The following is a 22349-nucleotide window of genomic DNA, read 5'->3' on the forward strand; positions in this document are numbered from 1 at the left end:
GGGTCAGCATTTTGAATTTTGGAACAATGAGGAATGTGTTTAAAGTGGAGAGATCGAGAATAGGTCTCCATTTGCCTTCTTTCCTTGGTACTAGGAAGAGCCTGGAGTAAAAGCCCTTTCCTTGCTCCATATGGTACCTTTTCACAGCTCTCATCTTTAATAATTGATTTACTTGTTGTAGAGCTTCTGCCTTTTGATTTGGAGGTAGGTTTGGCATTCCTCTCTTTCCTGGTAGAGTATGGAAATGAAACCTGTAACCTTGGTCTATTGTCTGCAAAATCCACTTGTCTCTTGTGATGTAATGCCAGTTCTTTGTAAATAAAGCTAGCTTCCCGCCTAAGGGTGCTTCTAGTTGTTCCCTGGTAGGCGGTGCCAGAGACAAGTCACTGTGATTGTCCTGTAGTAGTGGTGGTGGCTGTGTCTGTGCCTCGCTGGTTGTTACCCTGCCACTGGCGTCCCCTGTAGGCACCTTTGGATTGGCTTCTGCCTCGAACGCCTATTCCTGCCTCTCTGTGCTTTGGAGGAGTCTGGAAAGGACCAATTCTTGGAGGGCCAATTCCTGCTAAACCTTGGAGGTTGGACCTGTAAGAAATCTTTCACTGTTTGGACAGATTTTGCCTTCTCTTCCATCTTCTTCAGTACCTGTTGTGCAGGAGAGCCAAACAAATTGATCTTGTCCATGGGAGCATCTAATAGTTTTGATTTGACATGGTCCGGTAAGGCCTGCTCTTTTAACCATGCATGCCTTCTGATAACTGTGCCAGTCATGGCTGATCTAAAGGAAGCCTCCAGTGCATCATAGCCGCATTTTAAAGAATGGTTACTAACTTGCTGAATGTTATGTACCATTTCCTGAACATATTTCTTGTCTAAAGGCTCATCAGAGGACAGCTTTTTGGTTAACTGGTCTAGCATAAATTCTTGATACTGGATCATATGAAATTGACAGTTCAAGGCCCTAGCTGACAGAGTAGCAGAAGTGTAAACTTTTTTACCCCATCTCTCTAAGGACCTGGATTCCCTTTCAGAGGGAGGGATTTTTGGCAGAGGTAGATGCTACAGCCTTAGGCCCCTGGGAGATAGTCTCGGGATCTGCAAAAGGAGCCTTGTATAAATGGTGATGTGTGTCCGGGACCCTGTAGAACCTATCGGGCTTAGCAGGGGCCGGAGGTAATGAATCAGGAGCAGTACAAGCATCATTAAATGCATCATCTACAACAGACAGAACTGGAGGTATAGCTAAAGGCCTATGTTGTGGTAAATGCAAAAGGTTCTAAGCCTTTTTCTGGAGTCTGAAAAATCTTGGCCCTGCCACTGAAATTGTTCCCTCATAGCATGCAAGGTTTCCCCAAAGGAAAATTCCTCAGGTGGAGAGGCAGAAAGGATGGACTCTTCAGCATCAGAGTCTTCATAAGGGGAAAAAGGAGCCTCTGGAGGGTCTGTATTATTTGAATCATCAGAGGAATCATCTGTGGAAACTGGTTCAGGGGGCTCTGCTGTAGGCCTCTTCTCTGGAGGTGGGTGAGAGGCCCTGTCTGGGAGAGGTTGGGATCCCCGGATTAAAGAAATGAGATCCTCTGCTAAACTAAGCATTTGGGAACTGGAGCTAGGCCTGTGAGAGGGGGTCTTAACAGGCACAGATTTAGTAGCTTTAGCTGCTTTAGCCCTGGCAAAGGCCTTAATGGACATGGCTGCAGGAGGCCTAGCAGCTCCACGTGCAGGGGTTGAAGTATCCAAGGGAATAGTGTCAGATAATTCCTGGGAAACCACAACTGCAGGTTGGATTTCAGAAGCCGATTCCACCAGGTTGAAAGAGGCCTCGGTAGAAGGTAAGCTTTCGGCTGAAGGAAGAACCGCTTGCTCGGTTTCAGCCGAAACCGAGACACTCGCAGTTGTCTTAACCGCGGTTTCGGCCGAAACCGCGGACCATGAGTGTCGGTCCTTTTCCTTGCGTTTTTTGGATATTTGTGAAGTCGGAGGATCCGACGGCATAATATAAGCAAAATCAGAGCCGAAAAACTGCTCAGCAAATTCCGACCGACGTCCGTCGGTTAAAAGAAGCACAGGCTAGACAAGCTGCTACGTCGTGGTCTGGGCCTAAACAAGGTAAGCAGTAAGAGTGTAAGTCTTTATGAGGTATTTGTTTCCCACAAGTTAAACAGTTATTCACTTTTTCTGACATCGGCTGAGGCAAGAAAGAGTCCCCAACGGGGTACTTAGCTTTTTAGAAGTCTTCGGTAGTAGTAGTATTCGGTGGTAGTAATCTCTGGTTCTGACCGACCCGGCACTTCCGAACAGCTTCTGCTTGAGCGCCACGCGGCAAGAAAGACTGGGGAAAATGGCGTCGGCTGATGCCTTTATACCCGAGTAACTGCAGCAATGACGTCGGGTGAAGTGCGACACCAGCCGAAGCCAGACCCAGACTTTGGAATCCGGCCGACCGAAGGGCTGCCTGATGACAGGACAATCCATTTGTAAGGACTGCAGATGCATCCTTGAAGGACATCAGCACAGACTACCCTTATCCAAGAGGGAAATAGGTGACACCCCGGGGTAAGATTACAGTCTCCCATCCAGTTGTCTAAGTTATGCTTAAATAGCATCCTTGAGGAGCTCTGTTTACGTGAATTGGGAGTTTGTTCCAGAGGAGTGTCAATCTCTAGGAGGCATATCTGTCTCTCCAGCATATCCTGTTAATGTGGCAGACTAGGTTAAGACATCTAGAGTGAATGAATCTTGTTCCATTTGACTTACAGATGTGCAGCATTTCCATTAGGGCAGGGTCCGAGACTGCTCTGTAGGCCAGGCAAAAGTCGCTTCAAATCAGCCTATACGATACAGAGTACAGTGATAGGGCCTTCAGTCTGTCCATGTAGGTCATGTGTTGTAGGCCCTAAATTTTCTTGGTGAAAAACTTCTGAGGTCTCTCCAGTTGCTGCAGGTGTCTGGTGAGGTACATACAGAAGGGAATGGTGTACTCTATTAGTGGTCTGATGAGGGATGAGTACAGGGTCACAGTTAGTTATAACATTTTTAGCTCTGGATGTGATGCCCTTATTTATGAGATATGCAACATAGAAGGCCTTCCTTACCACTGTGGACACAGGGTGATCAAAGTTAAGGCAGCTATCAACCTGTGTTTCCAAATCTCTCACCACAGGGTTTGAGCTAAGGAGGGTACTGTTAATATTGCAGTTTGCAAGGACTTCCACTTTGCCGAAAGAGATAACACAATTTTTTTTTGCGTTTAGTTTAAGTCTCTGGCTTTGGCACCAATCATTTGTCTGTGTAAGCCTTTTCTGTAGTATGTCAACATCGCTGTGGGGGGCAGGACTCACTGACTGCACCCAGTTTGCAGTCATCAGTGAACTTGGTAAGCCACAGGCCATTTACCTTTGCCTGGACTTCTAAGAAATAGATTACAAACAGCAGGGCACCCAGCACAGACCCTTGTGGTACACCACTGGTAACTGATCTGCTGGTAGAAATGGAATCCCCAATGTATGCATTCTGTCATGAGCCAGCTGGCTACCCAACTAGTGACATATGGGTTAATTCCAAGCTGGCTGAGTTTCTCAGTGATGCCTAAGTGGGGGATGGTGTCAAAAGCTTTGGGTAAGTCAAAATAGGCTGCATGTACTGTTTTGCCTTCATCCAGGGCTTTGGAGACATTCTCAAAGAAATCCACCACATTCTCAAAGAAGTCCACCAGGTTTAATAAGCATGATCTACCCTTAAAACTAAATTGGGTCAGGTCAAGAGTCTGAAGGTCAACTACGTCTTTGTTGATAAGGTCCATGATGACTCTCTCCAGAAACTTGCAGATAAGGCCGGTTAGGCATATGGGTCTACATCTCCCAGGGTCAGTTGACAGACCCCCTTTGTGCAAGGGAATTACTGTTGCTGTTTTCCATTCTGCTGGGAACAAAGCCAGTACTTACACTGTGGCTGAAGAGAGTGCCAAGTGGTTCAGCTATGTCCTGTTTTAGACCATTTAGTAGGTAGCCTGGGATGTTATCCTGTCCCACAGAGGCTGTGTTTTTGGCTACGGAGCATGCTCTTTGGAGATACTCGGTGGAAGACCGGTGACAGGTATGCTTTCAGGTATCTGTCTGCTAGCAGGACGTCAATGTCCTCAGGGTCAGTACGAGTGATACTGTCCTCTACTAGTTCGGCACAAAGCTGGGCCTTCACTTTTAAATTTCTGACAGAGCTAAAGAATGCCTTGTGATTATCCTTAGCTAGAGATGATAGTTTAGCTTTGTAATTGGCTTTACAGGACTTTACAAGATATATAATTTGCTTGTTAAAGCTGTGGAGGGTGTCCTTCCCCTGCTGAGTCAGTCCCTTGTGTTCATAGGCATTAGTTTCTTCCTCTTGTATTATAATCTATTTATGTTTGATGTCCACCAAGGTGGCTTTTTCTTTTTTGAGAGTACCTTGTCTTGATCCATTCAGGTACAGCCGAGTCTATACATTTCTTTAGGTGTTTATACAGGGCATTTGTGTACAACTCAGTACAGGAGTCATTGTTGACAGTGGTAGCAGGGGTGTGTGAAACTATTTATGCCATCACTTAGGATGTTATAGTTTGCTTTGGAGAAATTTTTCATCCTTTTTGCTCTTGGGGGGGGGGGGGGTCAGGTATGATGCATGATCATACCTTACCAGGGACGGCAACGCACAGGAGGTAGAGCAGAGACCCCCTATGTTGGTAAGTACTAAGTCTAGGACATTCAGGCCCCTTGTGGGGGTGCAGACTATCCGTTCCAGAGCATTTGTATTAACAAAGTCCAGGAACCTTAGGGTGAGAGCATTTATGCTCATATATGACTCCCAATCGATGGAAGGATAGTTGAACTTGCCCATGACCAAGCAGTTTGACTGTATAATGAGAGACTCCAGTAGGTCCAGGTAGACGGAGTGGTTCTCGTGGTTCATGGTGGGGGGTCTTTAGCTAACAATGACATGGAAGAAGGTTTTACCTACAGGTATGGTTGGACTTGGAGTAGCTCTAGGGAGTCATACTGTTTGACCAGTCATGAGCTGTATTTGTTTTTAATGAAGATGGATACACCTTTGCCTTTGGTTCTCTCATGCTTGTTTTGAGGTCTGAAAGTGTGGAAGGCACTGTAGCCTTCCATAGCCAGAGTCTTTTTGCAGGCTTGAACCACGTCTCTGTGAATGCACAGACATCAGCATCTTCCAAGGTAAGGAGTGTTTTCAGTGAGTGCAGTTTCTGATTTAGGCTCCTAGCATTAAGCAGCATAACCTTTAGTTTGTCTCTGGTGGATTTTTTTTACATCAGGAATGTTGTTATGACATTGCTTAAAAAAGCACTATGGGGGAGGCAAGTATCTTTGCCAGTAACCAAAAGCTAAGAGGTGACAGGTGAAGACCATCTCTGGCAAAGCAGCATGGTCTGTCGACCACATCTTCCCAGGCTGACAGATACTGGATCCCCCTGGATAGACACCAGATGCAAAGCCAATTGCTGAAGTCAATCATTTTTTGTTTATACTGAAACATTACCTTGGATGAAGGTAGAATTCTGCTTAGGGCTATGGACATATCTGCCTGGGACACAATCGGAGAGCTCAGTCATGTCTCTCTTCATATAGTCCAGTGAGGTACAAGTCATGGAATGCTTCAAAGCAAATCTAATTAACTACGATATAGAAACTCTTATCAGACTCGACCCCCTGAAGTTTGGCTTTATCAAGAGTAGATTTTGTCTGATGAATCTACTGAAATTCTTTGAGAAGGTTACTCAGGCCATAGTCTGCAGGTAAGCAGTCCACACAGCTCATCTTGACTTATCCAAGCTACTAAACACACCACCACATCCAAATATAACAAACAAGCTGAAAGAGCTCCAAACCGACCCATACATGGTTATGTGAATAGCCAACTAGCTTACGGACAGGATTCACACAGTGTAGGGATTCCACACAGTCTAAGGATTGCATCCCCAGAAAGCACGAAGATGACCAGTGGAATGTAAGCTGGGAGCCATCATCAAGTCTCCCTCTTACATACAGGCACTCCAAAAGCAACTTACACGTGTCAACAGCTGATGTCTCAAATCCACTGCTAAAAAGTGCAACATCATTGCATTCAGTAAGCAACTTTTAACTCCAGCTTACAGTATAGAAAATACACCACTTCAAAATAAGAAGGTAATGAGATATCTTGGTTACATGGATGGATAGCTCTCTCATGTTGCAGTGATGGTTTGGAAATCCTTTTACCCTGTACAGCTCATAGCTGACAGTATTTCCTCTAGATCAAATGACATTTTCAACTCATAATGGACAGCAACCCGTTTAGGATGTATCTAAGCATATCAAGCAACTGGAAAGACCCCAGGGGTACTTAACTAAGAAGATCATGGGCTTATATGATTTGAGGTACCAAGACAGAGTGGAGACTAAATCTGTACATTAAGTACCAAACACGCTCCATGGGACAATCTGTGCCTTGCTTATAGGGCCATAAAGGAATCCAGTGGTCCAATAAGACAGACTTCCTCTCTAAGCAACAAGACTCACTACCATGGCCCTCATTAAAAGGAAGGCACTCTGAGAAAACAGAAACGGCTGAGTTGTCTTGAAACTCCTGTGAACTCCTAAGACTTACATTACAGACTTATTTTGCTGCTTTATTTCCTGAACACAGCAATGTCATCAGATGAACCTGAAATGATATAACTGCCTTTTACGCTTTGCATTTTTTTATTTGGTTGTACAAGTCTGGACGAACAGTGGTGATTCATACATTGCTCTGTGCTGCAATTAGTTTCTTTCCTTGTTGTAAAGTGTCTGTAAAGTACAGATGTGCTGACCAGATAATGACACAGCACACTCAGTAACACTGACCCAGAGAAACATTAAGTGCGTAACTCTCTACCAAACTACATCTGTTCATCAGGCTCTAGATCAAGGGGCTACTGCTGAGGAACACAGAAGGCATCATCTACAAAGCACCACTTGTACGACATGGAATTAATCATCTTATTTTTTTTAATGCCTGCTAACAAGGCAGGTGATCTCACTCAAACAAAACAATTTTACAGCCATTACAGAGGTCAAAAAAAGAGAACCACAAACACAGTTGGATGAATTTTGTCAGCACCTTCTTAATTAAACAAAGTGAGTAAATATGCCTGACACAAAAGGATACATCACTTTAACTTCACACATGCACTCCACCGGATTTTGTCTTGCCCAACTTGTCTATCGACTCTGACTGCATTGCTTGTACAGATGTACATAGCCTTCAGTTATTTTTATTTATTCTCTAGTCAATCAGTTCTGTTTATTTTAGTACGTATAGAGTCTATTGGTACTTTTATGACTTTATCTCATTTCTTGTACTTTGTTTACTGACTATACTCTCTAAAACATAGTCTCAGTTTATATGTATTTGATTACTAATTGTTTACAACACGGGCGTAGCCTGAAACTGGTTAGTTGTGATCAGTACTGCTGAATCCCAACACAATTAGTATCTCCAACAGTAACAGTGGTGCTTTTACAAAGACTGCTCCACATTTTGAAAAGCTTACTGTCGCAGATCAAACTTCAGGTTTGATGAACAGCAGCAAAATCTGACAAATGTGTATTTGTTCGATGATGCTGGCAGCTTACATATGTAAAACTCTGCAAAGTGGTACAAGTAACATGACTATATATAGTAACAATGCTTTTGCTTTTCCATGGCAAGATAAGTGGTGAACAAGAACTAATTAATACTATACTATGTATTTTGATGTCATTGCATCTGTTTAGTTTTATATAATATGTAGTGAAGCTTTTCTATCTGGGCCTCCACCTGAAAGGGGATATAATGCCCAGATGCAATTTTCTGGTAAATAAATGCAAACAAATATTCAGTATGCAACATTCTGAAACTACCCTTACCTGTCAACAAATCAAACACGTCATGTATCGTTTGAATGCTGTCATGTTACACCTGTACTTTACTGAAGCAGGGTTGTACTCATTTATGAATGCAAACCAATACACACAGACACAAATGCTGGCACACACTCACACGCGTGCACACACGTGAAAATCTGCATCTGAGATAGGTCTCTCAAAAATTTTCAGCACATTCATCCACACAGTTATTAGCAGCACAACCAAATCCACAGAGGTTATTCTTTATCCACTGACCACATCAAATACAAAAACACAGTATATACACAAGAAAGTCCATGTACAATCTTACCTGACTGACATTCACTTGGGTTAAAATCATATCCAGCACCCCTGTCCATCCACCTAAAACACCCAGTGGTATAGCATATGCCACAGCTATCATCAGAAAACGGCAGTTCCTGCAAAGGGATAAAAAGCAAATACCTTTTGTCTGGATGGACTTAAATTCCTAAAATGTGTTCTGTAATTTTACACATCGGCTCTTTAAAAGATTAACAGCAACAGCAATCACAGTTGTAAGAATCAAAAATTAAAATACTCAATACAGTAAACAGGAAAAAAACAATGACTGTAAAAGCATGTCACTCTGATGTTATGTTTAGTCTCACATCTATCCATCAGTTCTTCTCACAATACCACAACCAATACTTACGAGAGTTTACATTGATGGAAGTCATGATAACTCACTGATGCATACTTACCATATCAGTTGATATGTGAGGGATTTCTCTGAAGTGAAATGGCTGCTGTAATCAGCTGCTAATTTTCCTCTTCCCGACTTGCAATAAGCGCCATGGCAGACAATATGGCACAGCATGCCTATCACCTGTTCCTACAGATTTGCCCCATCCACTAACAGAAAACCTAGACTGTAGGGCAGAAACCAAAATGCCACAACAGATAAGGCTACATAAATACATCCTTTACCAACAGGGAAAACCAAATAAGTCACTGTGCAGAGGAGCGGTCCAAGTACAGATGCACAGTTGAAGGGAAGTAAATACCCACTACACAGACAAACGTATACTGTCAGCATATACCCATTTTATCTGATATTGGCAAACCTCTGCAGTGAACTGACTTTTTGGGAAGAACTGTACACAGTACCACAAACGCTCATGTGCCTAGAGGTGAAAACAGACAAATAATGGAAACTCAGAAGGCCGAATATTGTAACACTGTAATGCCAAAGGAAGCCTAACTTTTGTTGTTGTGGTCTAAACAATAATGAAGACGTGAATGAATCACCAAATGGCCACGGCACAAGTGTCTGCAGTGATAACATTCTTAATACAAGCATTCAAAGCAGCCATGTTCTTTTTGCAGCTGTGGTTTTTGCCAGAAAATATTCCGATAGGATTTCTGAAACAACAGATCAATACTTGATGGTAAAATATAATATAGACACCGATACATCTGAAAAGGGTTGCTTGGCAACTGCAAGTTTCTTCCTCCCTGGTGCAAGTGAGACAAATAACTGTCACACAATCTTGAATACATGCACCATCTTCAGGCAGGACCTGAGCTAGCTGCACATATACAGAGAAATGGCAGCTCTTTTTCACCATGTTTCCTGCATTCCCCAGAAAGACCATGGGAGACTTAAGAATAAGTCTGACACCATTTGTGGGAGAAAGTGTGCACAAGCTTGCAAGCCTGAGAGACACTGGATCCTTCTGAAAGACTAAATATGGCTAAAAATAAAGACCATAAGCTTTATGATATAATAAAAAAGGTGATCACCATTGCAAAAAAAGTCTTCCAAGAGATGAACTGCAGAAGCACTGAACAAGCTTGAAAGATGGATTGGTAAAACCTGTTAAACCAGAAAAAAAAAAAAAAACTCAGGACAGCACTTCTTCAAAGGAGACTGTAGATGAATCCTTTAAAAAGCTGCTTGACCAGCAAGTGGTGAATCACTGTTCTGTCCACTAGGTCATGATAGGTAGGGTCAGCCTTTGGTCAACTGGTGCCCTAGACAAAAGGTCTCCACAGCACCCCCCCCCCCCCAACACCACTTGGTGCCCCCATCCTGGTCTACCTATACCTTACAGATTACTGGAAAAGTGCCCCTGCTAGAGTGGCACCCTAGGTAACCACCTAGTTGGCCTGTGCCTAAGGGCGGCTATGATGACGGGCTCAAATGGGACAGACATGTGCAATGAATACAGAACAAATGAGACCCAAACCATACTGGTATATGACATAGGTCTGAATAATATGTGAGCTAGAAGACTGAAGTGGCAAACAGCATCTTTCTGCCTAAACAGAGAACCTCTTCCACTTAACACAATACGATTTAGAATACAAGCCTTCCTGGCACTTTAACCAACAAGGCTCCATAATAAGGTACAAAGGAAGCAAGGGATCTAAATCAAGAACCAAACTTCGAGATGGAGCCAACTGTCACATCAAGTCAAGGTACCTCCTTGGTTTGTACCAAGATACTTTCAAGGTACAGCTATGGACCCAAAAGCCTGAAAAAGTACAGTTGTGTACACTTACCATAAATGTAGATGTTCGAGTGTATTCACTGTTGCAGTCCTAACAAATGGGTTATCCGGCTCCCGGTAGCCCTCGATCGGCCAGAATAACAAAGGTAAGTAAATATGACGTCAGCTGCCATCGGTTCTAAAGGACATCAGTACATCGGATACAAAAGGAGGCAGCTGACATCACTTCCTCAGTCTTTCTTGCCATAACAGTCAGGAGCCCCCAAGAAAAAAAGGCTTAGACCAAAAATAAAGATATATTTGGTAAAATAAAACAGATCAAGCCTGCACCTTAGGAAAGGAGAGCAGGAGAAGACCAAAAAAGGGGGAAGGAGGGAGGGAAACCAGGACTGCAACAGTGAATACACTTGAACATCTACTTTTATGGTAAGTGTACACAACTGTACTATGTTCATCATGTTTCACTGTTGGAGTCCAAACAAATGGGTTGATTACCAAAGTCCAGAGAAGTGGGAAGAGGTACCAACCCAATCAAGGATTGGAGAGAATGCCCTGCAGAACAGCAGTGGCAAACCCCGTCCTGGATCTAGAAAACAAAGGCAAATTATAATGCTTTATGAAAGTGTGTACAAAAGACCATGTGGCAGCCTCTAAAATGTCTTTAGTAGGGACACCCATTAAAAAGGCTGAAGTGGAGGCTGCTCTTGTGGAGTGGGTCCTCACCCCTAGAGGAGGAACCTTGCCATGAAAGGAATAACAGAAAGTAATACAGTGTGCAATCCATTTAGAAATGGTTTGCTTACAAATAGCTTTGCCCTGAACTCCAGGAGCAAACCTGACCAATAGCTGAGCTGATTTCCGAAGGTCTTTAGTCATGTCCAGGTAAAACCTGAGCTGTCTGTGCACATCAAGAGAATGTAGGATCCTTTCACCTCTATTTTGAGGATTAGGAAAGAAAGTAGGAAGGTGTATGGACTGATTAAGAGTCAGGCTTGAAACCAACTTAGGCATAAAAGAGGGACTGGTTCTCAGAGGGACACGATCTGCATGGAAGATGAGAAAAGGCTCCAAAGCTTGCAGCTCCGAAACTCTCCTTGCTGACGTTATAGCCAAGAGGAAGGCCATTTTCCAAGAGAAAAACTTTAACTCTGCAGTGGCAGCTGGCTCAAAAGGAGGAAGAGTGAGCTTCTCTAAAACAAAATTAAGGTCCCAGGCCCGAGTAGGCGTCCTTCTGGAAGGTTTTAAGTTGCTAGCACCTCTGAGAAACATTTTCATCAGGGGATGAGAGAAAATGGGTTGTTTAAAGGAGCAATAAGCAGAAATAGCTGAAGCATGGATCTTGACAGAGGAAAATGAAAGGCCACCTTGAAGCAAATCAGCCAGGTATTCCAGGATCGGGGAAGAGTAGGCTGAGAAGAAGATTCCCCTCTAGCTTGCATCCAATGAGAGAATCTTTCCCATTTGCCAGAGTAGGACTTCCTAGTGCTAGGCCTCCTGGCCTCTCAAAGTACATTAATCACCTGCTGGGAAAGGGAAGAAAAAGACTGATTCATACAATGAGCCATGCTGCCAAATGGAGAGACTGAAGATGAGGATGCAGAATTTTTCCCCCTTCCTGAACAAAAAGATCTGGTTTCAGAGGAAGATGCCAAGCAAGAAATTGGGAGACACTGTGAAGCAGTGGATACCAATGCTGCCTGGGCCAGTCTGGAGCTATGAGAATTGTCCTTGGTCTTTCATCCCTGATCTTCAATAGTACTCTGGGAAGAAGAGGAAGAGGAGGGAAGGCATAAACTGAAAGTAGCATTCATGGGAAGGACAGAGCATCCACTTTCCAGGCCTTGCTGTGATGCTGTCTGGTGCAAAAAAGTGGCAGAAGGTGGTTGTCCAGGGAGGAGAAAAGATCCACTTGAGGAGTGCCCCAACACTGAATGATGCTGTAAAAGACTGCTCTGTTCAGTTGCCACTCGTGAGGATCCAGGGTCTGTCTGCTCAAATGGTCTGCCAAAACACTGACTCTCCCTGGAAGAAACTGAGCTAGAAGATGTAGGCCCAAAGATGCTGCTGTGGACCATAGAATCATGCTCTGTCTGCACAGGGGGTAAGAATGAGTCCCTCCCTGCTTGTTGATGTACCACATGACTGTGGTGTTGTATGTCCTGACAAGCAGAGTTCCTGGAGAAAGAAGATGCTTGAAAGCCAGTAAGGCCTGCTGAACTGCTATCAACTCCTTTAGGTTTATGTGCAGGTGCATCTGCTGGGCATTCCAACATCCCTGTATCCATCTGCCATCCAGGTGAGCTCCCCAGGTGTAGTCCGATGCATCTGTGGTAAGAACTTAAGTGGCAGGAGGCGGGCGGAAAGGCATGCCTTTGTTTTGTAGACAGGCTGTCGCCCACCATAGAAACTCTGTCTGCAGACAAGGAAGCAGAGGAATTATCATATTGAGGTCGTGTGTGTGCCGACACCAAAGGTTCTTGAGGTATCACTGCAATTTCCTCATATGCAGTCTTGCATATGGAATCATGAGAATACAAGAGGCCATGAATCCCAGAGCTTGCAGGTATTTCCTTGCAGGGAACTGGGACAGGCTTGCCAAGTTCTTGAAGTAAACTGAAAGAGTTGTCTGCTTCTCCTGGGTGAGATATATCATTTGGGCGGCTGTGTTCACTCGCTCCCAGGAATGTTATCTCCTTGGTTGGTACCATTTTTGATTTTTCCTCGTTGAGAGTGTAATCCAGGGAAGTGAGAAGAGTCTTTACAAATTCCAAATCCTTTAACAGCTGTTCCTGAGAATTTGCTTGAATTAGACAGTCGTCCAAGTATGGATAAATCTGAATTTTCTTCTGCCTGCAAAAAGCAATGACTGGAGCCAGGCACTTTGTGAAAACTCTGGGAGCAGTAGATAAGCCAAAGGGCAGTGCAGAGAATTGATAATGTTGCCTGCCCACTCTGAAGTGAAGGTACTGGCTGCAGCTTTCCCTGATAGGGATGTGCAGATAAGCTTCTTTGAGATCCAAAGTTACCAGCCAGGAGTCCTTGTCCAACAATGGTAGCAACTGATGTAGAGTGAGGATTTTGAACTTTGGAATTACCAAGAAGGGAGTTCAGAATGGATAGATCTAGGATACAACGCCAGGTGCCTTCTTTTTTTTTGGAACTAAAAAAAGTCTGGAATAGAAGCCCTGGCCTACCTGCTGAGCAGGAACCAGTTCTATTGCCCCCAGATGTAACAGAGATAAAATTTGCTTTTCTACTTCTGCCTTTTGGTTTGAAGGAATGTCCGGGAAAGGTGTGGAAAGAAAACCTGTGTCCTAGGGATACAGTTCTGAGTACCCATTTGTCGTCTGTGATGGTGGCCCAGACATTTGCAAAAATGGCCAACCTTCCCCCTAAAGGAAACTTCGGGCAAGCAGGAACAGGCAGAAGTTGGACAAAGTCATTGAGAATGCTTGGACTGAGATGCAGGCTTAGAACTTCCAGTCTTAGAAGTGGAAGCATGCCATTGCTTAGCCCTTTGAGGGGTAGTCCCATGCCCCCTAGAAGATTTGTAACCTCTAGTCCTAGAATGGTTCTGTCTGTTGGTATCAGGAAACATCCAACTCTTAGAAGGGTAAGCGAGGAAGATGAACTTGCAGAAAATCTTTAACTGTTTGCATAGACGGCCTTATCCTCCATCTTTTTGAGCACTTCCTCTGCTTTGCTGCCAAAAAGACTGTCCTTATGTAAAGGTACATCTAAAAGCTTAGACTTGACAGGCTCTGGAAGGGGCTGCTCCCTGAGCCAAGCATGCCTTCTGAGAACAGATCCAGTAGCTGTAGCCCTGTAGGAGGCTTCTAGAATGTCAAAACCACAATGTAATGAATGCTTGTTGACAAGACTGGCAGAATTCAGCAAATCCTGCATATGTTTACTCTCTGCCAAAAGAGGCGCACTTGCAATCCTTGATTTAATAGTCTCCAAGGTGTGCTGCTGATACTTGAGCATATGAAAAAGGCAACTGATAGACCTAATAGCAAGAGTGGCAGAGGTATAAACCTTTTTTCCCAACCTGTCTAGATTCCTAGATTCTCTGTCAGAACGAACAGGATTTTTGGTAACAGTGGTCTTAACCCCTTTAGGCCCTTGAGAAATAACCTCTGGGTCAGCCAGAGGATTCCTAAAGGAAACAAATGAGAATCAGGAACTCTATAGTACCTGTCAGGTTTCCTGGATGCAGGAGGAACAGAATTTGGAGTCAAGGAATTTTCCAGGAAAACATCATCAACCACGTCCAACACAGGAGGAATAGCCAGAGGCTTATGCTGAGGCAAATCCAAAAATTCCCTGATCCTTTTCTTAGACTGGTGGTAATCTTGACTTTCGTTAAGGCAAGAAAAGAGGATCCCCAATGGGGTACTTAGCTGTAGTTGGCTTCAACTTTGTAGTCGGAAATCAAAAAGGTAAACGGCCGACTGGCACTTGTGCAAAATTGCTTCTGCTTCGGGCTCCGTGTCAAAGAAGACTGAGTAAGTAATGCTGGCTGCCTCCATTTGTATCTGACATACTGACGTCCTTTACAACCGATGGCAGCAGACGTCATATTTACTTACCTTTGGTATTCTGGCCGATCGAGCAGGATAACCCATTTGTTAGGACTGCAACAGCGAAACACGATGAACATACACTCTGTTCTCAGATAATTATTCAGTGACTGCAAGCCTTGCTCTTATCAGAACACTGTGATTGGCAGCAGAATAAAAAGGAAATGGTGGGATGGCATACATGGATTTTCCTTTAAGCAAGGGTACTAATATATCTACAGTTAATTCCCTCTTGTCTTGAGTCACTAACATGCAAATTATTACAATGTCCCACTCCCAAAAATTCAACTGCAAGGCAGGACTGGAGGTGCAGCTTGGGGAAATGGACAGCTCATTAACTCCCTAAACTGTTTTTTGAGCAATACTACTATATAAGGGCTACTGCCAGGGATATATCATCTTCATACAGAAGGGATACAATAAAGTGCTGTCTTGTTTAAGTACCACAGATTGCTTGCCAGAATAGATCCGGGTGGGGGGAGTTCTTTGCACAGCTGTCCACCACAACCTTCATGGAAAGAATTGCCTATAGCTCCAGGTTGTTTGTATGGAGTTTCCAACCTTGGAAGGTTCACTTACCTTAGACAAAAATAGGAAAGCCCCATGCGAAGACTGGCACAATTTATGTACTGGGTCAAAGCTTAAGCAACAGTTGTCTGACATTAAGAGAAACCTTGAAAACTAATGACTCCACAGCCACTAACAATACAGCGTCTGCTGCAATGCTGAATTCCTCACATGTAAAATGGAATGCAAGCACGGTCTCTGTTTCCAAGTTCCAAAAGCACAACTGCAGGAAGCCCTTCCACAGCCACAGCCTTGTCTTCCAAGTCACTTTCTATGGGTGAAAATAACTAAAACTCAGTTTGTGTACCTCATCCCTATGACAGCAATCATCAGGGCAGGACTCCAAGACCTCTCATGTGACAAATCTTTCCAGGGCTTACAGCAAAGCCAAAGAGACTACCTGGAAGTCCGTAAATGGGCCACCAAAAACAAGTCACCCATGTAAGGGAACACAAGACATTTGTTCTGTATGGCCTCCATCACAATGGCTAGCACCATCCTGGCAGGCATCATGGTGCAGAACAGAGGCCAAACACTCCAGTCAGTCAGTGATGTACCACAAAACATGCATCATATCCAGTGATGCTATCTAGGCTTTATCCCTTCAAATGTTACCATGTGAAATGTGGCATTCCAGACATGCTCACGGAAGCCACTGGTGTCCAAGATGGGTAGGACGACTCCTAGCCAGTTCAGAACTAGGGAAGAGTAAAATTAAAAGCCCTGGCCTTGTTCCATGGGAGGGAAATTTCCAGAGAGCTTTGAAGACTACAGCATGCACCTGTTCCAAGAGACCTGTGGAGACAATTCATTATCTTTTGCAGAAGAACCCAAATAAAATGTGCCAGTCTGACTACGCTGAGAACCCACTTGTTCTCTGTAGTGAACAGTAAACTACGGCTAAGCCAGATGGTTAACAATGTACTGCAGTTAACTCACAATATCAGACATTTCCGTATTTATCAACTTTTGAATGCATCCAATTCCACTCTCATACAGCTGTACTCTACACATTTGCTGCCTTCTCTTCACTAGCGTCAGCTTGCATCAAATAAAGTTTTTAAAGTTATGGAAAAAAAAAACAGACAGAACCATAAAGAACAGACATGACAGTATTTAACAAGGTTAGTGATCTCTGCAAATAAATAATAAAGCAAGTTCTTGTTCTTACAACAGTCTACCAGAGAGCATTTGATAAGTTTCTCTGTCATAAGATACTTTCAACTTAACACTGGCATCCCTTGCACCTGAGTTAATGTCTGTGCTCATTTCAAGTGAATCCACTTACTCCCCACTATCAAACAAGGAGGCCTTTCTCTAAGGAGACTAGGAAAACATCATTTTTTTTTTCAAAGCTGGATGTTGTGTTACACTAGTGAGTTGCTGTAGCAATAAAGTAAAAGGGAGGGACACAGGAAAACAGATACATAGACATATATACAGAGAGAAAGAGACCTGTGGGGTAGCACATACCATATAAGCTGTGGTACCAAAATAAATTTGGAGGTAATAGTTTCATCCATTTCAAGGGATGCACAAATCTCAACTATATTTTGTTTCCTCAAGTATATTTTGTCTGATGCTGTGTCGCTTTTTCTTAGTACTTAGAACAGCATACCTGTATTATCCTGAATGAATGTGTGTATTGTTCAACCAAACTGACAAAAATAGGCATCTATTTTGAAAGGAAAATTCAGACTGACTACTTACCTCCATCTCAATATAAAATGTTAAGACTCCAGCTTGTACACGACACATGCTTTTGTATGCTTTCCCAATTTCTTTCCTAACAGCTGTAGTTCATTACACATGCATGTTAAAATCAAGCAGTGAAAAATGCTTGTTTTGTGTGCTAACGTTTGTTCTTATTTCTTCATTAAGTCCTCTATGAGACTTCCAGACTTCCACAATAACTTCCATTCCTGAGCACCATGAACTCATTCTTTCCAGGGGTAACAGCCATGTACTCACAGACTGGGTGAGTGTCCTTCAGTCCATTTATTCCTGCCTCAAACTATGCTGGTGTAATTTTGTTACCATACAAAGTACTGGGATGACCACATATGTAGTATTGAAGAAAAAAAGTCACCAAAATAGCATTGCTAATGAAAAAACAGTATTGTGAAAAAAGACTCAGAATGCCTGGCTGCTCAGAGTAGTCGGTGTTTACGTAATATGAAACAAAAAAGGAGAGATAAAATACCAATGCACTGTATTAATGTAAAGCAAAACAATAAACTAAAAAACAGAGTTCAGGAATTATTCACGATTGGTAAAAAGACCGACTTAAAAGTATATTGGCTCAAGGTGAGGATAAACAGTAACAAGAAAATGTGTGTGTGTGTGTGTGTGTGTGTGTGTGTGTGTGTGTGTGTGTGTGTGTGTGTGTGTGTCAACAGAAAGTTGAAAGGATTTCTGCAGCAGATAATAGGCGGCATGGGATAGGGCAGTTATTAAGGGTTACCTGTAGCACCTCAGCAGACCTGACAGACTGCAGGTCTTCAATCAGAATTTAAGTCGTTTTTTATGAAATCCTAAGATAAATGGGTTTCTATATTATTAAAAGTGGTATAGTTTCTGCCTCTCCACTCAAGTGTTCAGGGTTCAATCATGACCTCCAGAAACTGTTAAAGTGGAGTTTTGCATATGTATCCCTCTATTCTTGTTTGTGTAGGCGTTCCCTCCTGGGTGTTACAGTACATTCCAACAAAAAGAAACACACTGGGTAACTGGCTATCTGTACACATCTGTGTGTGTGTGTGTGTGTGTGTGTGTGTGTGTGTGTGTGTGTGTGTGTGTGTGTGTGTGAGATTGTGTGCGTGTCATACCTACCCTTCGACTTGTGCTCCACACCGTGTCTAAAAGGATCTAACAAGAGCGCCCTGCTGGTTACCAAATAAAAATAAATAAATGTGCGCACATTGCAAACTTTTGGAGACTTTTTCTCTTCCTGGCTGCAAAGACCGAGAGCAGTGGTTGTAATATTAAAATTCTAACTATGTATGTGGGACAGAATATACTTTTATGCCCTTACTAACATAATTACAGCCTATACAACATAGTACTGTGGGTGGTACATAATTATGTGCAATGTACCTGCTGTTCTTGACTTTTGCATTTTTTACTTCTGACATCAAAACATCATACTTACAACGGTTTATGAAAACAACTGGAAAATCACCAAACAATTGAATATATGACAAAATGCCAGGAAAAATGAAAATATACCAACAAGCACTTTATTATGGCTGAAAAAAACGTCACTTTACTCTAACACTTTGGCAACAAATGCCTTCTAGGAGTACATCATAAGGAAGAAACTGTGCCATTAAATACTCTCAAAAATTAATCAACAATTAATTAATGAATCTATTACAAAACACTTACCACATAAAATAAGCCCATTGACATAAATTAAGACATAAAAAATCTAAATCATAAGTTTCCATGAACATTCTGTATTAAGCCCACGAGGGCTTAAAGTACCATATTTTAAAATGCAAATACTTTCTTTATACAGAAGACTGTTTTTATTTCTAACCTCAGAGTCACCAACAGAGCAATTAACTTGTTCTAAAATACTTGCTTTCAAAAACTTAGGGTTACTATTGTGAAATTTCTTAAAGTGCATAACCATTAGGCTAAAAGCCTTTTCTAATTTAATGCCTCTGATGTGCTCCTGCAGTCTCAGTTTAAAAACTCTCTTTGTTTCACCTATATAAAAGAGACTGCAGGGGCACCTGAGAAAGTACAGTTGTGTACACTTACCATAAATGTAGATGTTCAAGTGTATTCACTGTTGCAGTCATCACACTTGGGTCAGTCAGCCCGAATACCAGAGGCTTAGTATTTCTACGCCGGTTGCTGTCACTCCAGGACTGACGTCATGTCGTCAGTGGTATAAAATCAGGCAGCTGACGCCATTACATCAGTTTTTCTTGCCCCAACTGTCAGGAGCCCCCAAATAAGGAGCTAGGTTATGGTGGAAGAACACCACCAGTAAAAAGTAATAACCAAAAATTCCCTGTATGGACAGTGGAAGAGAGAGAGAGAGAGAGACAAGGGGGATAGAGGGTGGGAAATCATGACTGCAACAGTGAATACACTCGAACATCTACATTTATGGTAAGTGTATGCAACTGTACTATGTTCTTCATGTTTCACTGTTGCAGTCATCACACTTGGGTTGATTCCCAAAGCTGAAGAAAAGGGTGGAGGCAGTCAAGAAGACTGGGGGCTGGCTAGGATGCCCTACAAGATTGCAGTGGCAAAGCCTGCCCTGGATTTGGAGAAGACAGGCACGTGGTAATGCTTAGTGAAGTTATGAATAAAAGTCCATGTTGCAGTCTCCAGGATGTCCCTGGTAGGACCCCTCTGAGAAAAGCTGCAGAGGTGGAGATTGCCCTGGTGGAATGCATCCTAACCCCCTTTGGTGGTGGTGTCCCATGCAGTTTGTCGCAGATATGGACGCAGTGTGTTATCCATTTGAAAATGTTTGTTTGGATATGGCCTTGCCCTCTGCCCCTGCTGCGAAGCTGACTAGCAATTGGTCGGGTTTTTTCTAAAGGATTTAGTCCTATCCAGATAGAATCTGAGCTGTCTATGCACATCTAGAGAGTGCAGAATCCTTTTCCCCTTGTTTTGTGGGTTAGGGAAAAAGGTGGGCAAATGAATGGATTGGTTGAGAGCCACACTGGACACTACTTTAGGCATGAAGGATGGGTTAGTCCTGAGGGAGACCCTGTCAGCATGGAAAATGATGAAGAGCTCTACAGCCATGAGTGCTTGCTGCTCTGAAACTATTCTAGCTGAAGTGATGGCCAGAAACAAGGCTGCTTTCCAAGAGAGGAATTTTAACTCTGCTGAAGCTGCAGGTTCAAAGGAGGGTAGGGTGAGCTTTTCCAACACAAAGTTAAGGTCCCAAGCTGGGGCAAGAGCTCTCCAAGGTGTCCTTAAGCTGTTAGCCCCTCTTAGGAACTGCTTGATGAGAGGGTGTGAGAAGCGAGGTGGCTCTGTGTTGTAATGAGCAGAGATGGCAGAGGCATGAATTTTAATAGAAGAGAATGACAGACTCTTGTGGAGTAGGTCTGCTAAGTAATCCAGGATGAGAGGTAGGGATGGCTGTGCTGTTTTGGCTCCCTTAGCCTGGATCCAAGTGCAAAACTTTTTTCATTTGTCAGCATAGAATTTTCTAGTGCTGGGGCATCTGGCCTCACGTATAACATCTAGGACTTGTTTGCTTAGTCTGACTGCTTCAGGAGAGGTCAGGGAATAAGCCAGGCTGCCAGGCTAAGGGTCTACAATTTGGGATGCATGAATTCTCCATCCTTCTGGGTCAGGAATGTTGGGATCTGAGGTAGGAGCCATGGTGGCAGGGGTGACAGGCTACACAGCAGTGGGAACCAGTGCTGGTGTGGCCAGACTGGGGCAATCAGGATTGCCCTGAGTTTTTCCTCCCTTATTTTGAGCAGTACCCTTGAAATGAGTGGTAGAGGGGGAAATGCATAGACTGAGAGGTTTACTCACTAGAAGGATAGAGCATCCACTTTCCAGGCCTTGCTGTAAGGTTCCCTGGTACAGAATATGCTGAGCTGATGATTGGAGTGGGAGGCAAAGAGGTCCACCCTCGGGGTGCCCCACTTCTGGGCTACAAGGGTGAAGGTTCTGTAGTCTAGCTGTCACTCGTGTAGGTCTAGCAGGTTTCTCCTTAAGTTGTTTGCCAGAGAGTTCAGGGAGCCTGGCAGGAATTGTGCTAGCAGGTGAATTTGCTATCTGAGGCCATGTGCCAAAGGGTCATGGCATGCCTGCAGAGAGGATAAGAGCGAGTCCCTCCCTACTAGTTGATATACCACATCAATGTGGTGTTATCCATTTTGATCAGTAGAGGCCCCTGGGAGAGTAGGGGTCTGAAAGCTGTCAGGGTGTGCTGAACAGCTAGCAGCACTTTTTGGTTGATGTGCAGATGTATTTGATTTGGGCTCCAATGGCCCTGAATGCGCCTGCTGTTCAGGTGAGCACCACAGGCATAGTCTGATGCATCCGTGGTGAGGGTCTGGGCCGTGTGGTGTTGTGAGTAGGGAAGCCCCTTGTGGTTGCATGCTGCGGCCCACCAAAGAAAATCTTTCCTTAGACAGGGTGTCATTGGTATGATAGTTTCCAGGTCTTGAGAGTGTTGACACCAAAGGCTTTTTAGGTACCACTGTAGTTTCCTCATATGCAGTCTGGCATATGGAATGAGTAGAATGTAGGAGGCCATGAACCCTAGAGCTTGCAGGATTTTCCTTGCGGATAACTGGGTTCTGGTGGCTAGTTTAGAGAAGCAGACTGTCAGTTAGGCTTGTTTTTCTGGAGTAAGGAATGCCATCTGGGTTGCTGTGTCCAGGCTTGCTCCCAGGAATACAATCTTTTGTGTGGGGATTAGTTTTGATTTCTTTTCGTTGACAGTATACCCCAGGGAGGTCAGTAGGTCCTTTACAAAGGTCAGGTGCTATAGCAGCTTTTCCTGACTGTCTGCCTGACTCAGGCAATCATCTAAGTAAGGGTAAATTTGAATATTTCTTTGTCTGCAAAAAGCAATGGCTGGAGCCAGGCATTTTGTGAAAACTCTGGGAGCAGTGGATAAGCCAAAGGAAAGTGCAGAGAACTGAAAGTGCAAAGATCCTGCCCTGAACCGTAGATATTTCCTGCAAGATTCTCTGATTGGGATGTGTAGGTAGGCCTCTTTTAGGTCTAGGGTGGCTATCCAAGCATCCTTGGAAAGCATAGGAAGAAGCTGCTGGAGGATGAGCATTTTGAATTTTGGC

General features: G+C 43.6%; 1 protein-coding gene across 1 annotated transcript in view; it reads right to left on the reverse strand.

Moving 5' to 3' along the window:
* SLC49A4 (solute carrier family 49 member 4) overlaps window positions 1-22349 on the reverse strand; it is an 838329-nt gene that overhangs the window by 345221 nt on the left and 470759 nt on the right. Inside the window, exon 5 of the mRNA XM_044062768.1 lies at window positions 8233-8341. Within this exon, the coding sequence (XP_043918703.1) occupies window positions 8233-8341 (109 nt within the window). The remainder of the gene's footprint in view (window positions 1-8232; window positions 8342-22349) is intronic.

Source organism: Protopterus annectens, chromosome 2.part1, assembly GCF_019279795.1.
Source record: "Protopterus annectens isolate FY-2018-M chromosome 2.part1, PAN1.0, whole genome shotgun sequence".
Lineage (NCBI taxonomy): Eukaryota > Metazoa > Chordata > Ceratodontiformes > Protopteridae > Protopterus > Protopterus annectens.